General features: G+C 57.3%; 1 protein-coding gene across 1 annotated transcript; it reads left to right on the plus strand.

The window, feature by feature from the left end:
- Positions 1 to 874: 874 nt before the first annotated feature.
- On the plus strand, positions 875 to 21,893 carry MICALL2 (MICAL like 2). Its single transcript, XM_023516510.1, has 17 exons — positions 875 to 1,144; positions 8,023 to 8,071; positions 10,431 to 10,572; positions 11,326 to 11,483; positions 12,397 to 12,509; positions 13,068 to 13,853; positions 15,509 to 15,783; positions 16,749 to 16,842; positions 17,262 to 17,422; positions 17,915 to 18,067; positions 18,470 to 18,534; positions 18,613 to 18,733; positions 18,869 to 18,959; positions 19,063 to 19,136; positions 19,673 to 19,787; positions 21,225 to 21,271; positions 21,669 to 21,893. Exons 1-17 carry the CDS (start codon positions 1,002 to 1,004, stop codon positions 21,740 to 21,742), a joined length of 2,661 nt encoding a protein of 886 aa, XP_023372278.1. The 5' UTR covers positions 875 to 1,001; the 3' UTR covers positions 21,743 to 21,893.
- Positions 21,894 to 25,226: the final 3,333 nt, after the last annotated feature.

Below are 25,226 nucleotides of genomic sequence, written 5' to 3' on the forward strand. Positions count from 1 at the left end.
CTGCCCATTCGTGCATTCTTTTCAAAAATCGGGACCTTTTCACTTTTTTTTTTTTTTTTAGACACAGAGTCTTAGGTTGGCGCCCTCAGTAGAGTGCTGCCATGTCACAGCTCACAGCAACCTCCAGCTCTTGGGCTTAGGCGATTCTCTTGCCTCAGTCTCCTGAGTATTTGGGAGTACAGGCGCCCACCAGGGACTTTTTCTTAATTAGTTGTGTCACAGATGCTCAAAGTGGAAAATTAGGAAACACCCTCCAAAAGAGGGAATTCAGGTGGGGATTCCTTCCCCCACAGACCAGCTCTGCAACTTGGCATGATGGTCCCTTTCCCAGCCTCAGTTTCTCCTCTGGCAATGCCCAGGCCTGAGTTCTGCCTTGCTTGGCGTACCCTCCTGCATGCACCCAAATACAAGGCATGTCTTGCTTGGCTGGCCTGCCTAAGGCTTAGGCCCCAGGCAATGGACCACTATTTGAGTCCCAGTTTCCCCGTTTGTTGACAGGCCTTTCCTTCCACTCCTTTATGCGGGTAGGGTGGAGGTGGTGGCAGTGGGTAGGGCAGTGAAAAGAAAGAATGCACTGAGGTTTGTGCAGGGCCCCGGCAGGCCAAGACCTCAGGACTGCTGCACACCCTTTCCCAGGTCCCTGCGTGGTCTGGCCGCGGGTGAGGCAGGGCAGTGGGGCGGGAGGGGGAGCAGGACCTACCGGGGGCGGGGCCTGGGGCGGGGCCGTCCGGGAGCGGGGTTTGGAGCCGGGCCTGGAGCGGGGCCTCCTGGGGGAGGGGTGACCAGGGGTGGGCGGGGCCGTCGGGACCTGGGCCTTGGGAGCGGATTCTGCCGCGCTCGGAACCCGCGGTGGTGGAGGCGGCTGTCAGTCCTTCAGCGCTCGCGCTTCTCCCACGGTCGCTGTCTTTCTCTGTCTCGGGTTGCGCTCGGCAGATCCGTCCAGCGTCCTCGCGGTGTCCGGTCGGGCCCAGTCCCGGGGCAGCGCGGGCGCGGGCTGCCCCATGGCCGCCATCCGGGCGCTGCAACAGTGGTGCCGGCAGCAGTGCGAGGGCTACCGCGACGTGAGCATCACCAACATGACCACGTCGTTCCGCGACGGTTTGGCCTTCTGTGCCATTCTGCACCGCCACCGGCCCGACCTCCTGTGAGTGCTCCGCCGTGTCTGGCGCCCTTTGACCCCACTGCAGGGCAGCGCGTCAATGCGCGCGAGTAAACTGAGGCTCAGGCCTGTTCCGGTCTTGGGGAATGAGTCGGAACTCGTGGGCCACGGGCCCCAGAGGTAGCCGGTATGGGACTGGGCAGAGCAGGTCCTGCAGGCACAACCCCAGGGCTCCCCCTCGAAGATCCCCCGAAGGCCTCTGGTGGCCTCAGTCTGCCAGTCCACCAAGTGGAGCTGGACCCAGGCCAGGACATCCAGCCGCCCCCGCTGGCTTAGTCAATCCATGACTCAGGGCAGTGTCCTGGGTTCTGACCACAGCCTCCTTCCTTCATTTGTTCCCTGGGGCCCTCTGAGACCCTTACTGTTAAAAATTCGATCCAAATTAGGTCACTCAGGATTCCAGTGTGGGCTATGCCTTCCCCTCAGCAGGTCCTGGCCCCTTTGGGAGTGTAGCCCAGAGCCTCTATGGGGGGAGGGCAGAGCAGGAACCCTTGATATCCCAGGTACTGTTGGACAGGCCTCTGCACCACAGGGGGTAGAGGATGAGATGGAGAATGGATCCCTATCCCTGGAAGCTGCAGGAGGTGGGAAGGAGTTGGAGTGGTGGCCCATTTCCCCCCAGAAGAGTCTTGACTGGGGTGGCTGAAAGGCTGACTCTGCCTTAGTGCCAATTCATGGCCCAAGTCTGGACCTGCTCCATTGGTTATTCACTCAACACTCTTTGCCTGAATGACTGGGACCAAGATTGCTGAAACAGACCCGTGTGCCTAGGCTGGGTGGCCAGAGTCTCAGGAAGTGGGGAAGGAGGTCCTCAGAAGGCTGCCTACAGCCCAGGGCAGTTTCTGAAAAAAGCATTCTCCTGGGAAGCTGTGGTTGCAGCTGTGGTGGGGGGGTAAGTGTGCCAGGGAGGCCTTGGGGCTGGGAGGGGCCTCCTGGATGCTGGCATCAGTCAGACCCCTTGCTGTGAAGATGGAGATATTGAGCCCAGATAGGAGGGGTCTTTGTTTGGGTCATACCAAGCAGACCCAGGGTTGGCACCAGGGTCTCTTCCTGTACCCCCAAGCACTGTCCCCCCAGACCACTCCATAGGTTAGCTGAGGTCTTGGCAAGAGGCCAGGGCTGTGGCTCTGAGGTTGTAAAATGCATTCATGAAGCTGCCTGGAAGCCTCTGCCCCCCTCAAGGATGTGCCTCAGTCACTCATGGAGGCAGAAGACATTGGGCAGAAGATGTGTTCACATCGAAAGCCCAAAGCTGAGCTCTGATGGGAGAGGGCCGGGGACCTGGAGCCTGGGAGAAGGACCACTTTAGGGAGGTTGGCAGTCTAGGCCCCACTGGGGTACAGGTCCCAGGTGAAGCTGGCTTCTGGCTGAGATAAGACCCATATGAAAGGTCTTCAAGTGGAGGGAAAGATAGTACTGCAGAACATTGACCCAGAATCTGGTCAGCGGGTGTCCCTCCTGGCCTTGGGAGCTTCCATCTCTTCCCAGCTATGCTGAGGTCAGAGGCCTGGGTGTGCATGGGAAGCACAGGTACACACATGTGTATGTGTGCTGGCACAAGCAGGCATCATAGATCCATTCATTTAACTGATAGTTACTGAGTGCCTGCTGTGTACCTGTCACTGTGTACTGTATAAGATCCCTTTGGTTCTCAAATGCAGGGAGCATCATTCTAGTCTCAGACAAATAGTAAACAGGTAAATGAATCAAAGCTCAAGATGACTCCCAATAATGGAGGGGGCAAACAAGAAGGAGGCTGGAGGAAGGAGAGGCCAACCACCTACACAATCATGAAGGCATGGCCTTATTATTGCTGCCTCTGTTATTGTCTGTCTGTCCCCACTGGACTGCTAGCTCCAGGGGTTGGAGGTGTCTGTTTTGTTCACTGCTATATCTGCACTGAGCTCAGCATGTGGTCAGGGCTCTTTGGGTATGGAGGGACATGGTAGCAGCTTAGTGGGTACCCATGTGCAGAAGGAAGCAGGAGGCCATGTGCCCATGGAGCAGGGAATTGACATTGGACTTCAGGCCTCCAGAAGGTGAGGGAACATACTCCTATGTTCTCAGCTTCCTTGTTGTGGTAGTTTTTTTTATAGGAGCAAAAGGAGTTACAGGTATCCATAGGTGTCAGCCCCATCATGATGGGGCTTGTACCTACTGGCTGGTGGACACTGTTGCTGTGTGCCTGAGGAGGGTATGCTGAGAATTTAGGGACACATGCCTGTGGGTGCCTATCACAGGAAGGGGAGGAAGCCATGTGAAGGATAGGTACAGGGTGCTGTCTTTTTGAGGGAGCCCTGAGGTCAGACTTTGGATGAGACCTTGGCCTGGTGAGCCCCAGCCCCCAACACTCTTGCCCTCCTTTCCTTCCAGTGAAGACCCTCTGGCAGCAGAAGAGTGGATGTCCTGTCTGGTATTCCTAGCTCTGCCACCAGGAAGTCCTGCCCTTTGTCTGGTCTAAGTCCTTCCTGCTGCATGCTGAGTGCACTTCCGCTTGTCCCTCAGTGGAGAGCAGCTGTGAAGGAACAAGCCTGGCGCTGAGCCAGCCAGGTGGGGCTCCTTGTTCTGCCTTTGCCCTGCGGCCAAGGGGAAGAGGCGCTAGATATCAGGGAGTTCATGTGTCCTGTGTCTGTTCTCCAGGCACTGTGATTGGCGAGCCCCACCGGGACCTGGGAGGTGTGCAGTTTCTACTTTCCCATCATGAAACAGGCTTACCTGGTGACACTCACCAGGAGGTAGCAGGGGACAGACAACTCCCTGCCTGGTCAGCCAGCTACCATCTGCCCTACCCTTAGCTCGGGGTTTCTGCAGGTACTGCCCCAGGGTTTGTTTCTCCTGTGACACTGGTGAGCTCCAGAACCACCCAGAACAAATATCCCTGCCTCTTGCTGCCTTGGGCAGTCAGGGCCTCAGAGGCCAGAGAGGCCAGTCCTCCTCCTTCCGGGTCTGAACTCAGACAGGCAGGGTGGGGCTGGGAGCTCTGCAGTGGGCAGAGGCTCAGGACTGGTGGACTTATGGAGGGACCTGGGGGGAATGTCATGAAATTGGGGTTCTGTTCCAGACTCCCCGCCTCAGTCCTGCCAGCGCGGGAAGCCAGCTTATGGTGGGGTTGGCTTGTAAGACCTTGTAGGGGTTCTTTGAAGCCCTTGCCAATGGCTCCCTTACTGTGGTTGGGCTCCCAGGTCTTGCCTGGTTTGGGGGGTCAGGGAAGACCCGCAGAGGTACCTCCCAGAAGCTTGGAGAGAGTGCTCTGGCCAGAGCAGAGGGTGGGCTGAGAGGGTGGGGCTCCTTCCCCCAGGCTGAGTTGGGTCAGCAGGAAGCTGCCTGGGGACAGAAGACTTATTTTCCTGGCCAGGCTGGGGCATGCTGCCCAGACCCCTGGTGTTACCTTTCTGGGAGGAGCTGCCAGCCCACCTAGGGACAAGAGCAGCCCAAGGCCTAGCACTTTTTTTTGAGGGGCCCAGCAGGGAGGATGTCCTCACTCTCTTCCCCCCATCTTTGATATGGTTGTGTCTGTCTTGGTGACTCTGTGGCTTTGCCATCCCTGAGTTCCTCTCTCCTGTGTCTTCTGGGCCTTTTGGCATCTGTTTCTCTCGTCTCTGCCTCTCCCCTCTCTCCCTCTGCTCTTGTTCCCATGGGAATCACTCCAGACTTGCTGGTGGGGCCTGGAGAGGGCTTGGCCAAGCCTTTCTCCTTTCCCAGCCTGGTGCCCACCCCTCGTGGCTACATTTTGTTCCAGGAAATAAACAACATGAGGTCAGCCACCCAGGAATTTGGAAGGGGTTGTATGTGCCTGGAGTCCCCCAAGGCATGGGGGCAGAAGGTCGTCTTGGCTCTGTGAGCTGAGGCCAGCAGTCTGGGGGCTCAGTGGGGCTGGCGGGGCAGGCAGTGACACATGAGAAATTCATTTGTTTGGCCAAAACTGAAAGAATAAATTAAAGCCTCAAAAATCTCATTCTGCAAGCACTGAATTATTTCATCCACAAGCATTTATAGAGCACCAACTGTGCAAAGCGCCAAGGTAGGTGGCTTGGAGTTATACCAGAACTTACTTGATTTTAATTGTGAGAATTTAAGTCAAAAAAATAATCTAATTCTGAGGAGTGTCCTGGGCTCAGCACACTCCCTGCCCAACCGGGTCTTGGGGCCATTTCTGGCCACCTCATCATCTGCTCACCACCCCAAGCAAGGGTGAAATTGATGCAGTTTTGCCCAGCAAAGCCTTAGACTCAAGGTACCCACTTCCCTGTGGGTCAGCCAAGGCCAGGTGTGTCAGTCAGCTTGGCCTACCATGCAGAGTACCAAAAGCCAGGAGACTTAAATAATGCCCCCTCTCATAGCTCTGGAGGCTAGTAGGCCCAGACCAGGGTGTTGGCAGGATGGGACTGTGTGGGCTGCTCCTTGGCTCATGGGTGGCTGTCTTCTCCCTGCCTGCTTCACATCCTCTTCCCTGTGTGTTCCTATGTCTGAATTTCTCCTTTATATGAGGACAGCAGTCATTGGATCAGGGCCACCCCAAAGGCCCCATTTAAACTTCATCACCCTGTGAAGATCCTGTTTCAGATGAGGTCTTGTGCAGAGTTCTGGAGGACAGCGCTTCTATGTGCCGTTTTTCAGCACCATTCAACCCATAACATTAGGGGCCCTGGCTGGTAGAATGCTGGCTGCAGTGGGCTTCCTGGAGGGATAGGTAGGGTCTCTGCTTGGTGCTCTTATGGGGTTTGCAAGGTGATTCTGACTAGTACTTTCCACAGCATCTGGCCGCAGAGCTCAGCTCCTCAGGGTCCAGACCCTTTCCTGCAGCAGGGTCGAGGGCTCAGGGACTGCAGGTACCAGAGCATCAGGCAGCACTAGGACAGGACATTCATAGCAGGAAACACTGGACCTCAGGGAGGCAGGAGGGGTGTGATGGCCGTGGACTGGTCAGGGTGGCCCAGCCCAGTGTGGAGGCCTCAGAGGCCCAGGAAAGCAGCTTGGACTTGGTGTTGAGGGCTGACAGTCCTTGAACTTGCAGTCCAGGCCTGTACACGTTTGCCCTGTGCAGTGGGCACTAGCACTGCTGTCCTGGGGCATCTAGAAGGCTCTGGGGCACTCTGGTCTGCCATAGAGCTTACTCACTCTGGACTGGGGACGAGATGGCCGTACAGGGGCAATTGCCACAGCCCCCGGGTAGACAGAGGAGTCTGGTGCAGGAGGCAGAAGGCCTCCTTCTCTCATTTTGTTTAGAGAGAAAATAGGACTTGTTATCCTGCCCTTCCAGCTGGGGCATCCCTGCTGGCTGTTTCAGTTAGTAGAGAAGGTCTACAGAAGAGTTTGACCCTTCAAAGACTTGGGGAGCAGAGAGAGCATGAGTCCCTGTACCCCTCAGGTGAGGAGCGTCCTGGGTGTGGGAGGGAGGTGGCCACCCATGTGCCCTTGGGCATTCCTGGGGTCATACCGCATCTGGGGACAAACCTAGGAGGACAAGGGATTCTGCCCAGACCCAAGGCCCTGGGCACAGGCTGGGGCTTCTTTCTTGTCATCTGTGCACTGGACACAAAATTGTGTGCATAGAGCTCTCTCTGCCCTATGGTCTTGGCATCTGGAACACGTTACCTGGGAGGTGTCCCGAGGAGCTGGGCAGATCAATGGAAGGCAGGGATGGGGACAGACAGGGTGGCCTCTTCTGGAGGGGTAGAACAAACTGGAGCCCCATCCCCCTATCCCATTGCAGAGCTGCTCCAGTTTGCACATGTGCAAAATGGGCTTATAGTCTGGACCTCTGCCCAAACTCCTCCTCCTGTGCAAGGAGGCTTCCAGAACAGTCCAGCTCATGCTGCCATAGTAACAGGTGTTTGGAACCCCACAGACAGTAACATGAACAGATCACTTTTTTCTTTTTTGAGATGGGGTTTCATGTGTTGCCTGGGCTGGTCTTGAACTCCTGGTCTCAAGTGTTCTGTCTCAGCCTCCGGTAGCTGGGACTATGGGTGTGCACCACTGTACTGGCTTCCAGGTCACTATTTAACCAATTCTCTTGAGAGCAGCAGCCCCTGCTCAGGGTCTGGTGGTCTTTTTCAATGTCTGAGACTGGGCAGGGGCCACCTGCGTGTGGTCTAAGTGTGCTTTCTGCTGAGAGTGTCCTTTGGTGGATGTGATGGCTGTGGTGTGCCCATGCTGGGCATGTACACAGAATCTGGTACCTGCCTGAAATGTGTGGGGCTGTGCTTGTGGCCTCTCCAGGATGCAGAGGGGGGCTGGGCATGCAGTGGACGCTTAGTGATGCTACTTCAGGGAGGAATGAAGAAGCAGTGGGACCCCAAATGGTCGGACTTGAGCCAGGGCCCAGTTCTGACTGCGGTTTCCCTGCAGTATGGCCTCTGGCAATTCTCTGAGCTGCTCTATGCCTCATTTTCCTCGTCTGTGTGATGGGGACATGACAGTGGCCACTCTATAGGTGGGGTATGTGCCTTAAGAGAGTTTATAATTTGTGAGGAGCTGAGAACTGAGAGCAGCACCCTCACATGAATGGAGAGTCAGACAGGTGGGGGGAGGGGTCATTCCAACCCTCAGGGTGGTGTGGCTGGCAGCCGTGGGCTCTCCTTCACTCTGTGCGTTGGTGCTGCCCCCAGCCTTGGGAGCCTCTTATATACACCCATGTTGTTCTCTGGGCACCAGAAGGCCTGACCACAGCCCATCTGATGCCCAGGCATCTGGAGGTGGTGGTGGCTTCCTGGTGCTCACAGCATTGCTGTGACCAGGGAGGGTCTAGCCAGCCCTCCTTGTGTTCCCTCATTTCTACACAGCCCCTTGTGGCCTCCACTTGGGCAAGGTAACCTCTGAGGCCCTTCCATCCCTTGGACACCAGTGTTTCTGCCTTCCAGGGACTTTGATGCTCTCAGGAAAGAAAACATTTATGAAAACAACAAATTGGTAAGTGCCCCTCTCTCAAAGCTGCTCAACTAGCCTGCCTTGTGCCCCTAACCTGTGTCTGAGACCTCTGGACCTGTCTAGGGCATCCTGCTGTTGAGGCCGGGGGCTCGCTGCCCAGCTCATCCTGGGCCCCAGGCCTCCCCAGCACTCCTTCCTCCGTGGGGAAAGTGAAGGAGCATAAAGTGTCCTTGGGGCAGGAGTGGCTGTAGGGCGGGGCCCCAGGGGATCACAGGTGGGCCAGCTGCCATCTCTACCCCAGTACCAGCTTCTAGGCCTACCTACAGTCCTGCTTGCCTTCCCCAGCCTCTCCCCCATGCCCAGCCTCAGTTTCCTTGTTGCAGAATGAGCTCCACTTTCTCTCATGGCCTATTGCACAGGCTGGATTCATCATTTGTCCTACAGGGAGGTGATGGGCCTGCACTGGTGCACTGTGGAGCTGGCATTCCAGCAAGGGCAATGGTCAGTGCACAGGACATGGTCAAGCCTGCTGTCACTGCCTGGCTTGTGGGCAATTTTAATTTAACTTAATTAAAATAAAATTAAATTAAAAATTCAGTTCCTTGGCCATGCTGGCATTTCAAATGCTCACAGCCATACGTGGCTGGTGGCCACAGTATTGGGCAGGGCAGCATAGAACACATCCTTCTCAGGAAGTTCTGACTGTGCTGCAAACAGTGCAGCTTGTTGGGCAGGAATAAGTGCTGTGGAGATAGATGAAGGAAAGAAGGTGGCAGAGCATGGGGGCTGTGGTGTGTTTTTTTCAGGGGGCATCCTATAGCACAGCCCTGATGGAGGTCAGGGAACCCTGTGGATACCTGCAGAAGGGTGTTGGGGGCTGCAGGAGCAATGCCCTGAGGCTGGAGGGCACTGGCTTTTAGAAAAACACCCAGGGGCCTAGAGGCCCAGGAGCAAGACATTGTAGGCAGGAGGAGGATGTGGGTTAGCATGGTATGGGAAGGACTGTGGTGGCTAGACCCTGAGAGGTATGATCTGTGTCTAGAAAGGGCTAGGTGACAGGAAGGTGGGGCACCTGGCTTACCATGGTGGCTGTGGAAAGGGCCGCATTCTGGAAGTGTCTGAAGAAGAGTTAGAGGTAGTACCCAGCCTTAGGGGGCAGAGCTCACTTGTGCTGTGGCCTGGGAGCACCGTGGAGATATGAGCCTGGCACGTATGGAAAGGCAGGGGGACAGATGTGAGGGTCATCAGGCTGTGGATGGAGTGTTTAAAGGCAAGAGACTATCTGGGCTTACCCAGGGCAGGTCAGGGAAGGGGACAGATGGGGCTGGGACCCTAGGCTCATTGGGGAAGAGGAGGGGGTGACTGGTCCCTGGGCTTGGCTGTGTGCTGGTGTGAAGCCAGGAGAGTGCAGGGGGTGGAAGCATTAAATAAACCAGCCTTTGTTGCAGGCGTTTTGTTGCTGGGGGAACCAGCAATGGGCTTGTGGTTAGCGGAAGTGAAGTCTATGGCAATTTGTCTTCCATGGGGAAGTGTGGGCACATCTGGAAGACTGTGGAGTGGGGTGGTGACCCTGGCAGGAGAAAGAGGGGGGCTTCAGGCCAATATGGCCACGGAGGCAGGTGGTCTGGGTCGGGGGAACCCTGGGTGGCCCTCAGGCCCTAGAAGAACCCAGCTCTGGACTAAGTGAGGCCAGCAGGCCCTGTGGAACTTTTTTGTGCCATGTTTGGGGACTAGGTGCTAGTTCTATTGGGGGGGGTGTCTATGTGCCACCCCTGCTGGGGTTTCTCTAAGTGGGTATAGCACTTAGAGAGAGAAGGGGTAGGTGGGGGTGCTTTTAGGGAGGACATGGGATCAGCCCAGGGAGGAGGGAGGCTGGGTGAAGGGCAGGACAGTGTGGATCTTTGGTTAGAGCTCCTCAGGTTCAGAGGGCTGCTGGGGCTATGTGGTCACGGCAGGGGTGGAGAGGGGCTCTGAGGCTGAGATCCACTATCTGTAGGTAGTGCAGTTCTCCTGGCCCTCCCCAGCCGCCAAGGCTCCTTCCCACAGTGCTTTGGCTTCCAGGACACCGGCCACCTCTGTGTCCCTCTTGGACCCTGAAGGGCTCAGTGGGCTGGGCAGGTGTTGACCCCTCTGGAGAGAACTGCTCCCTGAGCTTGGGTATGTGGGCTTAGGTGTGGAATAGGCCCAGAGATACCGCCAAGGTGATGTGGTCTGAGGTGGGGCAGGGCCTCAAGAGCCCCCTGGGACCAGCTCCCAGAGCAACTTCAACCCTGCACAGTTAGGACTGAGCCAGAAATATAGATGGGTAAGCTGAGGCTCACACAGCCACATGGGCAGAGCAGAGCACAAGCCCAGGAGAAGGGGTCCTCTGCTTGCTTTTCTGACCCAGGCCCCTCCCTAGGCCTTCCGTGTGGCTGAGGAGCAGCTGGGCATCCCGGCCTTGCTAGACGCTGAGGACATGGTGGCCCTGAAAGTGCCTGACCGGCTGAGCATCCTGACCTATGTGTCCCAGTACTATAACTACTTCTGCGGCCGGTCCCCCAGTGAGTTCACCATGCAGCCCCCATGTGGCTACCCTCTAGCCTGACCTCTTGGCCCAACCCAGTCCTGCCAGCCTGGCACCCAGCATTGCCCCTCATGAAGCAGGCAACATGTGGGTGGGGACCCTAGTGCTACATCTTCTTCCAAGGAGTTTGGGCCTTTGTCTTGCTTCTAGTGATGTGTAGGGTCCCAGCTCCCCAAGCCCCCAACCTGTCCTGGCTTGGGAAGGGCTCCAATCCCCCTACCCTCTTTTCAGGGGAGCTCTGCCTCCTCCCCTGCTCCTGGTCTTAGGAGTCATTCCTGCCTTGGGGAGGCCTGGCAGGTACATGCAGAGCCCCAGGCCTGGCTTCAGCTGGTCCTAATTTGGGACTTGTGGACGCTGGGCTGGCTAAGCAGGAGAGATTACAGACTTTACCCTGGCCCTGTGTGTGCAGCTACCCAGCTCCTCCCACCCCATAGCCCTCTTTTGGCTTCAGAAATCCCCGGAATCATGCCAGGCACAGGGCCAGCCCTTCCTGGTGGAGAAACAGAAAAGTCCCTTTTTCCTGACCCCATGGGGGCCACCAGAATGGGGTAGGAAGGGGTTTGGGCAGGGCCGGCTGTGCTGGGAAGCACATGCCCTCAGACTGCTCTCCCCAGCCAGCCCCCCCTAGAGGCAGGAGCCTCCGGAGTCCATGCCAGGCCCTCTTGGGCCCCTTCAGAGCCTGGGGCAGGGCTGTGATGGGCTCCTCTAACACCTGCTTGTCTTGTACCAGTTGGGGGTATGGCTGGCATGAAACGGCCTCCATCGGGCTCTGAAGAGGAACCATCTGAGAAAAAGGCCCCAGCCCAGCCAGCCTTGTCCTCCCCAGCCCGGACAGACCCTGTTGCCCAGAGGAAGGGTGGGGGCACAGAAGAGCCACTCACACAAGCTGTAAGCACCAGCCCTGCTGTCCTCTCTTTTCTTGGGTTGTCCAGCAGTTCACATTGAGTGGGCCTGGGGACATGTGCTGTAGCCCCTAACTAGGTCCCAGGTCCAGACATGGCCTTAGCTGCTGTATCAGGAGCTGCCTGGGACTACCACCCCCAGCTCCTTCAACTTTGTCTAGGATAGAGTGTGACTCCTATTATCCAGATGAGTAAGCTGAGGTCCATTGAAGCCACAGGTGGGACAGAACTTGAACCTAGATAGGACAGTGCCTCCCTCTGGGGTGAGAAGGGTGCTGGGTTGTACCCTGAGCCCCAGAAGTGGAGCCAGAGGTCAGAAGACTTGTGACTGGGCACCACTGCTGCTTGGGCTGGCGCTCCAGGGCCTTGGCAATGGGAATTGGGTTGGGTCTCTGTGTGGGGGGTGCAATAGGAGGTGGGGATCTGTCCCCAGGTGCTCCCACCTCTTCCTCAGGACCAGCCTGGGTGTGAGCCCTGATGAGTCCCCAGCCAGCTGCCACTCTGGGGGCTCAGTTCTCCTGTCTGTAAAATAGGATCATCCAGGCTTGGCGCCCATAGCACAGTGGTTGCAGTGCTGGCCACATACACTGAGGGTGGTGGGTTCGAACCCAGCCTGGGCCAGCTAAAAACAACAATGACAAGTGCAACAAAAAATAGCTGAGGCATTGTGGTAGGCACCTGTGGTCCCAGCTACTTCGGAGGCTGAGGCAAGAGAATCACTTGAGCCTGGGAGTTTGAGGTTGCTGTGAGCTGTGACACCACAGCACTGCCGAGGGGGACATGGTGAGACTCTGTCTCGACAAAAAAAAAAACCAAATAGGATCATCTGGCACACCTGTGTGGGGAGGGAGGGCCAGGGTGGGCACTAGCCCAGAGAGGTTAGCTGGCATCTCCCCCAGGGCCTGGTGTCGGGCAGCTCGGTGAGCAGCACCTGTGGGGTCTGTGGCAAGCATGTGCACCTGGTGCAGCGGCACTTGGCTGATGGGAGGCTCTACCACCGGAGCTGCTTCAGGTAGGACCTGCCCAGACACCTCCCAGGGCTCCTGTGGCTCCTGCTTGGCCATGTCCTGGGCTGGGCTATTGTCAACACCCCAGGGCCTGACACCCTTCCAGCTCCCCTTCTAGACACACTGACTCAATCTCCCTCACATGCCTCAGCCTTTCATGCTGGGGCTTCTCACTCTGTGACCATCCACAGCTCCCTGCCTTGCTGGGGCCTCCTGGAGGACTAGCATAGGGCCTGCCTCAGTATGTCCACCATGTTGCAAGCTGAGGTGGGCCAGCCCCCGAGGCAGGTCTCAGGGTAGTCTGTGTGTGTGTGTGTGTGTGTGTGTGTGTGTGTGTGTATGTATGTATACGTATGCCATGTGCTTGTATCTACTGACATGCACAAGCACTTTCTGGGGTGTACCTCTCACAATGAGCCTTCCACGTGTGACTCAGAATGGTTAAGGACCATGAGAAGAGGTGTTTGTTGAATGACTTAGCAACCACATGAATGGACATGGAAATACGTAAGTTCATGACAGATGAACGCAAGCCTGGTGCTCCTGGTGATTTTCTCTCCCAGATGTAAGCAGTGCTCCAACACGCTGCACTCAGGCGCCTATAGAGCCACAGGGGACCCAGGGGTCTTTGTCTGCATCAACCATCATCCCACAGCCACCTCTGCAAGCACCAAGATGCCTGGTCTGACAGCCAGACAGCCAGCGGCCAGCCCCATGGATTCTAGTCCCCTCAGCACACAGAGGAAAGCCCAGGAGACAAATGGGCCCCAGGCCAGGCCACCTGCCCGGGAGCCTGCCGTAGGCAACTCAACTGCCAGAGGTTTTGTTCCAGCTGCATCTAAAGCTCCAGCCACCTCCTCCACCCACATCCGTGTGCAGAGCCCAGCTAAGCCTGGGATCGTGGAGAGCCCAGTGGCTTCCACCCCTGTAGAGAGCACAGCCCGCACACGTGTGACTAATAGCTCACCATTGGGGTGGTCATCGCCTTCCCAGGGCAGGGTGGCACCCAGCTCCTGTCCTGTTGTGCCTCAAGGTGCCCTGGACCCTTGCCCAGCCCCCCCACCAAGCCAGGGACCCTCTCATGGGGCTGCTCCTCAGACCAAGCTCAGTTCCAGCTCAGCATCTCCAGGCCCAACAGACTCCCCAGCCTGGACCCCTTCTACCTCCAAGACCCAGCAGGCCCGAGAGAAGTTCTTCCAGATACCAGGAGTGCCCCCCAGCAGCAGCCTGGCTGGCAGGGCCCTGGCTCCGGTGGGAGCTCCTGCAGACAGCAGCAGAGAGCAGGCTGTGAGCTTCCTTAGGAAGGCCCTCCCCGTGCTGGGGGCTGCCAGCACTCAGGCACCTGCCAGGTGGGTACAGAGGGAGGGGCTGGGAATGCGCACCCACCTGCCAGCCAGTGTAGGCCCAGGAGTTCAGGGGCCTTGGGGCATCTGGGAAGGTCAGGGTTCCCTGCCCTAGCTGTGTGACTCTGGGGCTGTGCTTCCCCCAGCCTCGGTTTTCTCACCTGGGAAATGAGGAGAGTGAGAGTGAGACAGAAGCAGTGGTGCCAGGCATTCAGGGTGGTGGGAGATGGGTTATTAGGGAAAAGCTGCTGTCTGCATGTACTCAGGGTACAGTGACGCTGCCACTGTGGGGCCTTTAGTGCAACATACTCATTGATCCCAGAGAACTATATTTCCATTTTACAGATGATGAAATAGGTTGTGAGCAGGGTCAACATATCAGCTGGGTGCAAGAGCTGGCTTCTCTGCATTGGGCTGGCTCTGGACCTCCCCGCCTTGAGCCTGCACCAGTTCAGTGTCTTCTGCCTGTCTGGACGCTGAGCAGGTGCACTGGCAGGCAAAGCAGAGGTGCTAGGCCTGTTTCCTAAGCAGCTTGCTCAGGTGGCTCAAACAGCAGAAATGTTGACCATGTGTCTGATGTCACATGTGTGTAGATAGGGCCATGCTCATTCCAAGGGCTCTAGGGGAGGGTCCTTCCTGTCTTTTCCAGGTCTTGGTGGCCCCAGGTGTTCCTTGTTTGTGGCTGGACTGCTGAGATCTCTGCCTCTGTCATCACATGGCCTCCTCTCTGTCTATCTCTTCTCTTCTGTCTTTTTTGAGGACACTGGTAATTGGATTAGCGTCTGCCCTCATGCAGTGTGAGCACATCTTAACACGATCACATCTGTATAGACCCTAATTTCAGATAAGGTCACACTCTGAACTTGATGGTGGACATGAATTTTAGGGGGACATCAACCAAGTATAATCACCTTGTAAGGGAGGTCACATCCAGGCTGCGCCACACAGAGTCTGCTGCCTCTTGCTACCCTCACTGTAGTAGGGATGTTCTCACTCAAAGCCGCTGTTTGCCCACACTGGGCTTCTGGGTGTCACAAGGATGGGCAGGAGTGTGAGTCCCCTCTGTCCCTGGGTCTGGGGGTGTCAGAGCATCATAGGGGCTGAGGAAGTGTTTACTGCTCTGGGGACTGCTCCCTGCAGGCATATCTGGCTGGAGAGGGGCTGGCTCCTCCTGGGAACAGCCTGGTCATCCCAGAGCCCAGAGTAGAGGGAAAAATTGGTTGTAAGAGGGAGTGAGGGACACGGGGGCTGCCTTGTGGCTTGGGGAGGTGCCCCATCTGCCTTGGGGCCCCAACAACTGTATGCTGTGCTGGAGGGAGTGTGGGGTGGCCCAAGCCTGCAGGCCTCATGGAGGCCTTGTGTCTGACTGGGGCCAGTCCAGAGTTCTGGGAAAATCTGAGCTGCTTCGTCCCGTACCCCATCACCCACATGTGTGCTGTGTTTCGGGGATCTTTTAATCTCAGCCTGCACAGGATTTAACAGCAGAGTAAAAGCAGTCACCAACATATGCTGATGCCAGAGGAGATGCCTGTGGCCCATCCCTCACTGGGTGGTGTTCCCTCCCTCTGGCTACAAGGGAGGCTGAGGGGTTTTTGCCTGGAAGTAATGGTTGGAGGGTCCCTGGACCCACCTTTGCCTGATGCTTGCTCTCTTACTCCCAGGCCCTCCCCAGCCACCTCCTCGGCTCCCACTTCTCTAACCCAAACCCAAGGGCCACAAGCATGTTCCTCAGCTGGGCCATCACAGTCAATGTCTCCCTGGACCCTTACCCCCCGCGTGAAGACAGAGCAGCCAACCCCCCTGAGTGTGGGCAGCACCTCACAGGCATCCACATCGCCAGGAGGAGGAGCGGGCAGGAGGATCTCGGCTGTGTCCTCAGGGAACAGCAGTGTGGGCGCTGGCTCCAGGCTGAAGTCAGAGCCCCTGACAGCACAGAGTAAGAGCCCTATTTATATGGGGCAGGTGAGGGGCCTGCATGTAGGTGACTGCCACATCTGCAGCTCAGGGACACTCCACCAGGGCATTGCTTGGTGGCATTTCCTGATTCACAACTGCCCTGTCCTACTCTGCTGTATGGTCACAGCCCACCCCCTGGGTCCCAGCCCTCTCCTCTGCATGGGGGCAGCAGATGTGCCCAGGGCCACACCATTTGATGGCACCCTTGGCTGCCTGCTCCTTGTCTTCCTGTTTGGAGCTCCATCTGCTGGTGACACTGGGTGGCTCATAATGGCTGGGTTCTGCCTTGGTGTGTGGCATCTCCACTTCAACCAGAGGGGTTTGCACGGGCAGTTCCGATGTGTCATGTTGTGGGGTGATGCGATGGGAGTGATCTGTGCTTTGAGGGTGCTGCCACCACCCAGGCCTGGGCCCTCCCGGACACTCCCTGGGCTGTGTGGTCCTGTTAAAGCCTCATGCTTTTTTGGCTAATGGCAGAGCTGGAGTTTTCTAGGCATCTCGGGCAAATCCTAGAAGTGCTGTGGGGTTATCGAATTGAGCCAGAGAGCAAGCTGTGCTAGAGTTTTTCCAGATTGTCCCTCTGGCTGAACCCCTCCTTTTAGCTACTCTGAGGTTGGAGTCAAGAAAGCCCATGGCTGGCAGCCATGGTGGGTGTTCGCTTTGCACAGGCAGGGCCCGTGAGGTTCTTGCTGCCACAGCCCCACCTGTGTGGCACAAGGAGCAGTTGAGGAGCACAGAGAGTGATCTCCCCAGGGACTCACAGCACGGGCAGCCAGGCTAGACCTCCTGCCTTCTAGCCTGGCCTCCTGTGTGCCTTCTGGCCAGAGGAATATCTAAAGATGGTGCGGTGCAGAAAGGTAGCACAAGTGAGGCCCGGCCACTCCTGGCAGACACCCCACTTCCTACATTCTGTCTTTACAATCTGTCCCCTCACTTCTTGTCCAGGCCCAAGTTCCAGCCATGAGGGAGGCCAGGAGGATGGGCCAGCAGGATGGAGGGCCCGCCTGAAGCCCGTGGATAAGAAAAGCCCCGCTGAGAGGTGAGGGCCCCACCCAGACCCCCATCTGGGCCTGCTCCCAGGGCAGGTGCGAAGCTGGGTGCACACTGGTCCAAGGATGTATGCTCATCCTTGCATGATTAAGCGTATGTGGCACCTGCCTGAGTGACACGGGGGACCACTCACCAGCTTGGGGACAGTTTCAGATTCACCTGGGACACAGTGGCAGATGTGCAGGTTCACATTCTTATGTCCAGACCTAGGATGGGTGTCTGCCCATGTGTGGGTCCCTCACTCACACAACAGCATCTGGAAGTGAACACACATGTATGCTATGGGGGGGTGTAAACAGGTGCAGGTGGCTAGGCCCACCACTTCTTGGGCAGCTGTTCCTTGGGCTGGTTTGCACAGTTCAGCAACCCCTCTGGGTAGATTGGATCTGACATTGCACCTCTGCCCAGGCCTCTGAAGCTCAAGGAGCCACAGACCCTGGCAGAGCCAAAGGTTGGGGAAGCCCCCAGGAAGGTCCCCAGCAGCTTCACAGGAGGCATCCATGTCACCCTGATCCCTGTGCGGCCTGACAGGACACTACACCCATCCAGCCCCAGGCCTGGCCTCTCAGGTACTGCTGGAGGGATCCCAGGGTCTCCAGCTGTGCCCACCCTCCCCTCTGGGGCCCCAAGGTAGGACTGTCCTCCCAGGGTGTTGGGGGAGGGCAGCAGCTCTGCTCAGCCAGAGGAGTGGGTTTGTCCTGGCAGGCACACACACGCATGTGTGTGTGTATGCATGCCTGTTCATTATGTAAATGCGTGCAGATGCACATGTGTGTCTGCGTTTTGTTCCCAACACTTATATTCACCCTTGGAGCCATATCCAATTCTCATGCCACTTCCTGTGTGACCCTAGGTGGTCACCAACCCCCTAGACCAGTTGCCTTAATACTAGCAGGGCCAGGGTTCTGCCCTCCCTGAGTGGACATGACTACTCTCTGGGCAGAACATGGGTGATGACTATTCTGGAACAGACCCCAGGCTCTCAGTTGGCCCCTGGCTCAGGGGAGGACACTGGGCCTGGTGGCCTGACCTATAGCTCTTGTCTCCACACCTGGGGGCAGCCGCATGCCCCTCCCCATCTCACCGCAGGAAACTGGCCATCCCTGCCAGCCTCAACATTTCAGATGACTGGCTTCGGCCTGAGCCCTCTGTGCAGGAAGGCTCAGCCCAGAGCTGGAAGAAGGAGGAGAAGCCCCATTCTCAGAGTAAACCAGGTCAGCCCCAGAGATGCTTTTTCTGTTAGGGAGATATATAGAGGCTTCCTCTGAGGAGGAAATGCCTACCAGGGCTTTGAAAGATGTATAGGAGCTCGTTGGGCTTAGACTGGAGGGAGGCCTCATTCCCTGTGCCCCGTCCCCTCCTCATGAGGAGACCCTACCAGCCTCATAGCACCTTGTCTCCACACCTGGTGAGGGTAGAGTGTTCCCTCCTAGTGCTAGAAGGACCGGGGTGGCCGGGGTGCTGAAGAGGGTATGCTTGTGTGAGATCTTGCCTTGTGGGCACACTGGGGTCTGCCCAGGTGCCTGTAGGCAGAGTCAGGGAAGCCAGGTGGGAATAGAGGGGACATTGGTGGCCTGGTGTCCCAAGGCCCAGATGCTCACTCTGTGCTTTCCTAGGGAGGCCCTCAGGCCCGGCCAGTGTCCCTGATCTGCCTGGCAAGGCAGTGACCTCTCTGGTCAGGGTGAGTAGGCAGATGGAGGGCAGGGGACAGGAGTGCAATCCTTGGGGTCCCCCTCACCACCTCTTTGTCTGCCATCAGTGCCCTGACTACGTCCTGCAGGAGGAGATCCAGAGGGAGGTGCAGAGCATCGAGAGGCAGCTGGATGCCCTGGAACTCCAGGGTGTGGAGTTGGAGAAGCGTCTGCGGGCAGCCGAGGGAGGTGAGCCCAGGCCGGCCCAGTCCTGAGTACTTCAGCCTAGCCACCTATTGGCCTGAAATCCTGTGTGGGGCTGGGAGCCAGGTGCCCGGCGCAGCCCTCCCTGTCCTACATGGCTGCAGCCCCTTCTTTCCTTAGATGATGCAGAGGACGGCCTCATGGTGGACTGGTTCCAGCTTATCCATGAGAAACAGCTGTTGCTGCGGCAGGAGTCAGAGCTGATGTACAAGTGAGAGAACCTTCCCGGAAGGGTGGGTGCCCAGTGTGGCCGGGCCAGGGTGGGGAGGCCAGCCTGGGCAGCCCAGACCTCAGCCCCATGTCTGCCATGGCAGGTCCAAGGACCAGCACCTGGAGGAGCAGCAGCTGGGCCTGGAAGGCCAACTGCGCAGGTTGATGGCCAAGCCTGGTGTGTGCCCCATCTGCTAGGAGGGTGACATGGGGGGGTACTTTCCACAGGCCTGCAGGTGGGAAGCCCTGGAAGGTGTGTCATGGTGGTAGAGCCTACTCTGGAGCCAGGTAGGCCTGGGGTCAAGTTTCAGTTCCCTGGGCCTGACTGTGTGTTTTCAGCCAAGTCACTAAACCTCTCTGTGCCTGGACATTCTCCTCTCTAAAGTGAGGACAATCAGCTCCTACCTCAAACAGTTGTGATTAAATGCCCATGTGAGGCACTTAGCACAGTGACAGGGAGGCAGGTAGTGAGCTATCAACAAGCATGAGCTTTTGGGATTTTGAGTTGACCATGCTGAGAATCCCGGTTTGAGGGCTCAGGCCCTGGCAGCCCTTCCTGTGCTGTGGGACTGGGGATGTGGCACCTTGAGGCTGTGTTTGCATAGCTCTGCAGTGGCATCATTTTTGTGAGATGATAAGAGGGGCCCTCTTGCTCAGCGTTGCCAAGAGCAGCAGGGTGTTGCATCCTGGGCTGAGGGCAGGCTGTCCCCACAGAGGGTCTGAAGTCACCACAGGAGCGGCAGCGGGAGCAGGAGCTGCTGGACCAGTATGTGAGCACTGTGAATGACCGTAGCACCATTGTTGACCTCCTGGACGAGGACCGGCTCAGGTGTGGCAGGGCACTGGGAGAGTGTGGGGCATGGGCCGTCTTTCCAGGCAGGAGCAGTACCCACCATACGGGGCGGAGCAAGGCTGGGGGGATGGCAGACCCAGGCCAGGCAGCAGTCTCAGGGGCTCTCTGCCTCAGGGCCCCTTCCTGCTCCATGTTCCTGCTTTTGGGCACTGTCCAGTGGAAAGTCTCTTTTAATAGAAATTGTTCTGCTGTCTGTGCTAACATGGCAGGCACTGACCACACATGGCCGTTGGGTACTTGCAATGTACCCAACTTAAAATCTTAAGTTAAAGAGTTTAACTTAAAATCTTATTCCTGGCTCGGCGCCTGTGGCTCAAGCAGCTAAGGCGACAGCCACATACACCTAAGGTGGCGGGTTCGAATCCAGCCCGGGCCTGCCAAACAATAATAATGGCTGCAACCAAAAAATAGCCGGGCGTTGTGGCGGGCGCCTGTGGTCCCAGCTACTTGGGAGGCTGAGGCAGGAGACTTGCTTGAGCCCAGGAGTTGGAGGTTGCTGTGAGCAGTGAAGCCATGGCATTCTACCCAGGGGGGACAGCTTGAGGCTCTGTCTCAAAAAAAAAAAATCTTATTCCTTAGCCAGGTGTTGTGGCATGTGCCTATAGTCCCAGCTACTTGGGAGGCTACAACAAGAGATCACTTGAGGGCGGTGCCTGTGGCTTGAAGGAGTAGGGCACCGGCCCCATATGCCGGAGGTGGTGGGTTCAAACCCAGCCCTGGCCAAAAACTGCAAAAAAATTAAAGAAAAAAAAAAAGAGGATCTCTTGAGCTGAAGACTTTGAGGTTGCTGTGAACTAAGATGATGCCATGGCACTCTACCTAGGGCAACAGACTGTGAGACTGACTCAAAAAAAAAATCTTAAATTAATGTGGCTATGTGTGTCTCTGGGCTGCTGCAGTGAGTGGTAGCTGCATGACTCTCCCCCCAAAACTTTCTGTCCCATATTTCATTGAGGGCTCTGTACAGGCCACCATAGGTTGGCACCTGAGGACAGCTTTAAATGTGACCTCTGAGAGCTCCACGGGGCCTTGGCACAGGTCAGCCCAGGCACTCCTGTTCCTAGGTCACTATTTTGATCAGCCCAGGGCCCTCCTGTCCCCAGGTCACTAGTGAGGTCAGCCGAGGTTTCTCTTGTCTACAGGTCCTTGGTTTAGTCAGCCCAGGCTCCTCCTCTCCCTAAGGCACTGTTGAGGGCCATCTCTCCAGGCAGGAGCAGGATCCACCATCCCGGAGAGGGAGGGAGGGACTTTCCAGAGAGAGAAAAGTACACTAGGTGTGGCCTGGTGTCACAGCAGAGAAGGTGGAGTGATGTCAAGGTTGGGTGGGGCCTAGGGCTCAGGGTGAGGAGGGCTGGAGGTAGTCCAGGGCCTGCCAGTGTGCGCTGCTACTCAGGGCCACGCTTCCTGTTTCAGGGAGCAAGAGGAGGACCAGGTGCTACAAGACATGATCCGGAATCTGGGTAACTCGGGTTGGGCAGGCCTGGGGGGATGGCATTGGACCCCTGTGGGGCAGGTGCTGGGCCCAGCCAATAGCCTTGGTGAGAGGACAGGCAGGCTCACCCTGAGGGTGTGTGCTCCCTGTCACCCCAGGGAGCCAAGGAGTGGCCAATGACTACATGGTCAGAGTGTGGGGGGACACTTAGCATGGCCTTGCCCTCTGCCATAAAGGCAGGCATGTGGGTGGTCATGTGGAGAAAGTGTGAGCCTGGCCCTCATGCTGGGGCCCAGCTTCCTGTAGCTCTGGGGACTCAGGGAAGACTCTGACCTATGGAAGGGAAGGACATTCCGGGTGGGGGGACTTTGCATGGAGGCTGCCTGTCCATGGGTACAGCCTCACTATCCATCCCTCCCCTTCAGGCCTCCAAAGGAAAAAATCCAAGTTCCGCTTATCCAAGATCTGGTCCCCAAAGGGCAAAAGCGCCTCTGAGTGAGTTGCGAAGCAAGGACTGCAGGGCCGCCCTGGCCCTGCCATTCAGACTCAGGAAAGGACTCGTGGTGTGGCCCTGGAGGGGGCACTTAGGACAGCAAGGGCCTATGGCACCCTCTCTGGGTGCAAGACTCTCAATAAAGAAATTGACTGTGGGACCTGTCTGCTGTCACTTTTGCCTCTATGCCCCCTGGAGGCCCAGCCCCTGAACTAGAGGCCTCAGCTGAGTTCCAGCTCTGTGGCCTTAGGCAGTGTTGACCTCTCTGGGCCTGGCTAGGTCTTCTGAGGTGGGCCCTTAAGCTGCTTACTGGCTGCATAGACATGCTGGACATGAACCTCAGAGGAGATGGAGTTGGGGCGGGGTAGGGGGGGACAGTGTCTGTGCGAAATGGGAGCTCAGGTGCTAGCCCTGCTAGGAGATTTTGATGTCTCAGCAGCCAGAGACCTGTAACCTTGGTCTCTCAGGGTGAAGCTGTGTCATGCACGGGTGAGTGGGCCCTGTGATGGCAGAATTGGAGCCCTGCGCCTGTATGGGGCCAAGTTCCTAAAGGCCAGGGCAGCAGAGGATTGGGCCACCATCCTTCCTGACTTCTGATGGTGACCAAGTAAGTGCCTGCCATGAGCTCAGGGAGAGCGATTTGTCTCCAGGAAGGGGTGGGTGGTTGTGACTGCATCTTACTGCAGTGGTCCTGGTAGACCCTTGGCAGTGGCAAAGCCCCAGTATCCCCACTTGGAAGTGGGCTGGGTCCAGACCCCAGGGTTCCCAGCAAGGCCTAAGTGCCTAGCTGGGTATATGGGTCCATGCAGCTCACACTGGCTGGTCCCATGTCCTACTGCCTTCTCAGGGCACTGGAGGGTCTCAGCCAGGACTCCTGGGACAGAAGTGGCTGTCATTGCAGGGTCAGAGCACCACAGCTGTGTGGTTGGGGCATGGCCCTCTCTGAGCCTTTGGTGACAATGGCTGCATGGGGGCTGGGTGAGGCTGGGTGGGGTCCACGGGTGGGTCTGGAACAGCAGTGAGGGTGGGGAGCTCAGAGGCTGTTTTCTTGCCCTCTGCTGAGGTTGAGGGTCCTGCTGCCTCCCTTGGGGCATCTGCTGCTCCCTCAGATGCTCAGCATCCCAAGGAGGGGAGAGGCTCCCATGGTGAGGCTGTTCCACATGCACACAGCAGCAAGTGGGCAGTGGGGTCCATGCTCCGCATGGCCTGAAGCCACTGGGACCAAGTGTCACCTTGGAAACTGCCAGTTTTGGGATTCCTGAGGTCCTGGAGACTGCTCCAAGGGGGTCTCAGCTGGGTGTGGACAAGCAGGGGTCTCCAGGTAGATGGGGGGAATGGTAGGGCAGTATTCTGGGAGTGTGAAGATACAAAGGGGTGTGGTGACGGGTTGCAGAAGGGGCAGCAGAGCCTGGCTGCAGCAGACAGACTGGGTTCCCCAGGTACTGGGTGCCATGGGCATTTTTGAGCAGAGGCCCGGTGGAGTCATGTGTGTTAGGAGTGTGAAGCGGTAGAGGGGCTGAGCCTGGGGTGGGGCTGAGCCTCCTAGGCTGGACACCAAGGACACCTGCAGTGCAACCTTGCCACCACCAGGGGGAGGCCATGTGCCACTCAGCTGGCAGGGGTGGCCGAGTGCAGCAGCGCGGAGCCTCACTTTAATGATGAGGAAACCAAGACTTGGGTGCTACAGCCTGTGCAGTCACACAGCAAGATAGGTGAGGTCAGGGGCTGGGACCTGGGCTGCCCCCTGCCCTATTGTGGGATGGGGCAGGGAAGGAGAGTGATGAGGGATTTTTGAGGCGGAGAAGGGAGTGTTGTCAGCTGGTTAGTTGCATGGGTGCCTGGGCTGGGTCCTGCTGGGGTTTGAACCTTGAGGTCCTCCTAGGGCGAGGAAGCTGAGGTGCTAATACTCTGGCTCCCACCTCTTGGGGATGTTCCTTAGGGACCCCAGAGGCAGCCACAGGGGTGTCCAGTGGACACTGGCTGGGCACATGGTGCTTGGTAAGCAGAGCCCCGAAAGTCATCAGGTCTAAGGCCATGGAGCCAGCCCAGCAGGATGTCCTTGCAGACTGCAGAGCCCAGCACTGTCTAGCGGGACAGCAAGAATGCATCGTTGGGGCCACAAGAGTTGACCAGGTCCTGCTACGTCCATTCAATAAGAGGCGGTGCTCGGCCCCACTCTCCTGGGTGACATCAGGCAACTGCAAGGCACACTTCATCCTGCAGTCCATATGTGTGGATATTCCCAGGGCCTTCCTCCCCTGCCTGTGTATACCAGAGGAGCTCAGGGCACATCAGGGCCTTTCTCCAACAACTGGTACTCCTGAGTGGATATCAGAGTTGGGCTGTTGTTAGGTAAGGGCTGGTACCTGAACATGCTGGGGCTGAGCCTGCAGCCTATGGGGTCTGAGGAGCAAAGGCCAGATTTTGGAACATCCAGCAAGGACCGAGGCCTGGCCAAGAGGGCTGTTGATATATGCTCCTGGGCAGCGAATGTATGGGCACTGGGCAGACTGGCATGGCTACAGCAGGAAACATGAGGGGTAAGGCCAGGTAGGCAGGGTCTTCCCTGGGAAGCTCAAGGTTTGGACTTCCTCGGGGTACTGGTGTGTAGGAATGGGAAAGAGGGCTCTGTCCACTTTGACCTGTGGCAGGGCTTGGGCTGGCTTCTGGAAATGCCTCCACTTTCACCTCTTCCATCACCCCTCGAACCCTGACCTCTGTGCCAGGGAGTCTCTGCACTTGCTGCTCTTGCCTGGTCTCCCCAGAGTCTTCTCTGCCCCGTTTTCTTGAAAGTCACCTTCTGTGCTGAGATGTTTGGTATGTCTGCCCCTCTTCCTATGATGGAGGCTCCTGTAGTCAGGCAGCTCCTCCACCTTTCCGGCACTGTGTCCTCAGTTCTGTGTCCTTAGCACCTGGCATAGCCAAGAGCCTAACAAATATTTGTTGAGTGAGTGAGTAAGTCAATGAATGAATGACATGGGGTCTCAGCTGGCCTGGGCCTCAGTCCTCCAAACTGTCAAAGGGGGCTGCAACACTGCCCATGTCCTCTGGCCCCTACCTGAGCCTGACCAGTCTTGCACTTGGGGGATCCAGGGAGCTGCACCTGCCCCACTCTAGGTTGGGAGGATTGAGTTAGATCGCTTGGGTGATCCAGCACCCCACCAGGGAGCACAAGCTCAGGCACCCCGCAGCCCCTGGGCTTGAGGGGAGCAGGGGAAAGATGGGGAGGTCCTCAGGAAGAGGGCTCAAGGGCTCAGGAATTTCCTGGGGCATCTCAGAGCTAGGGCCTGCTCCCCTGCCTCCTTCCTCTCCATCCCCTGCTGCTGGGCCCAAGAGGGAGCTCAGCTCAGAATGGTAAGGTCTGGTTGGGCACAGAGACTGACCTATATCTGTATGATGGGGGCTCAAAGGACCCTCCTTCAAAGCTGCCCCACAGGAGTAAGGGATGAGTATGCAGAAGAGACCCCAGTAACTTCCATGGTAGTGAGGC

The sequence above is a fragment of the Otolemur garnettii genome, unplaced genomic scaffold (genome assembly GCF_000181295.1).
Source record: "Otolemur garnettii isolate 467f Iridium unplaced genomic scaffold, OtoGar3 scaffold00092, whole genome shotgun sequence".
In the NCBI taxonomy this organism is placed as follows: domain Eukaryota; kingdom Metazoa; phylum Chordata; class Mammalia; order Primates; family Galagidae; genus Otolemur; species Otolemur garnettii.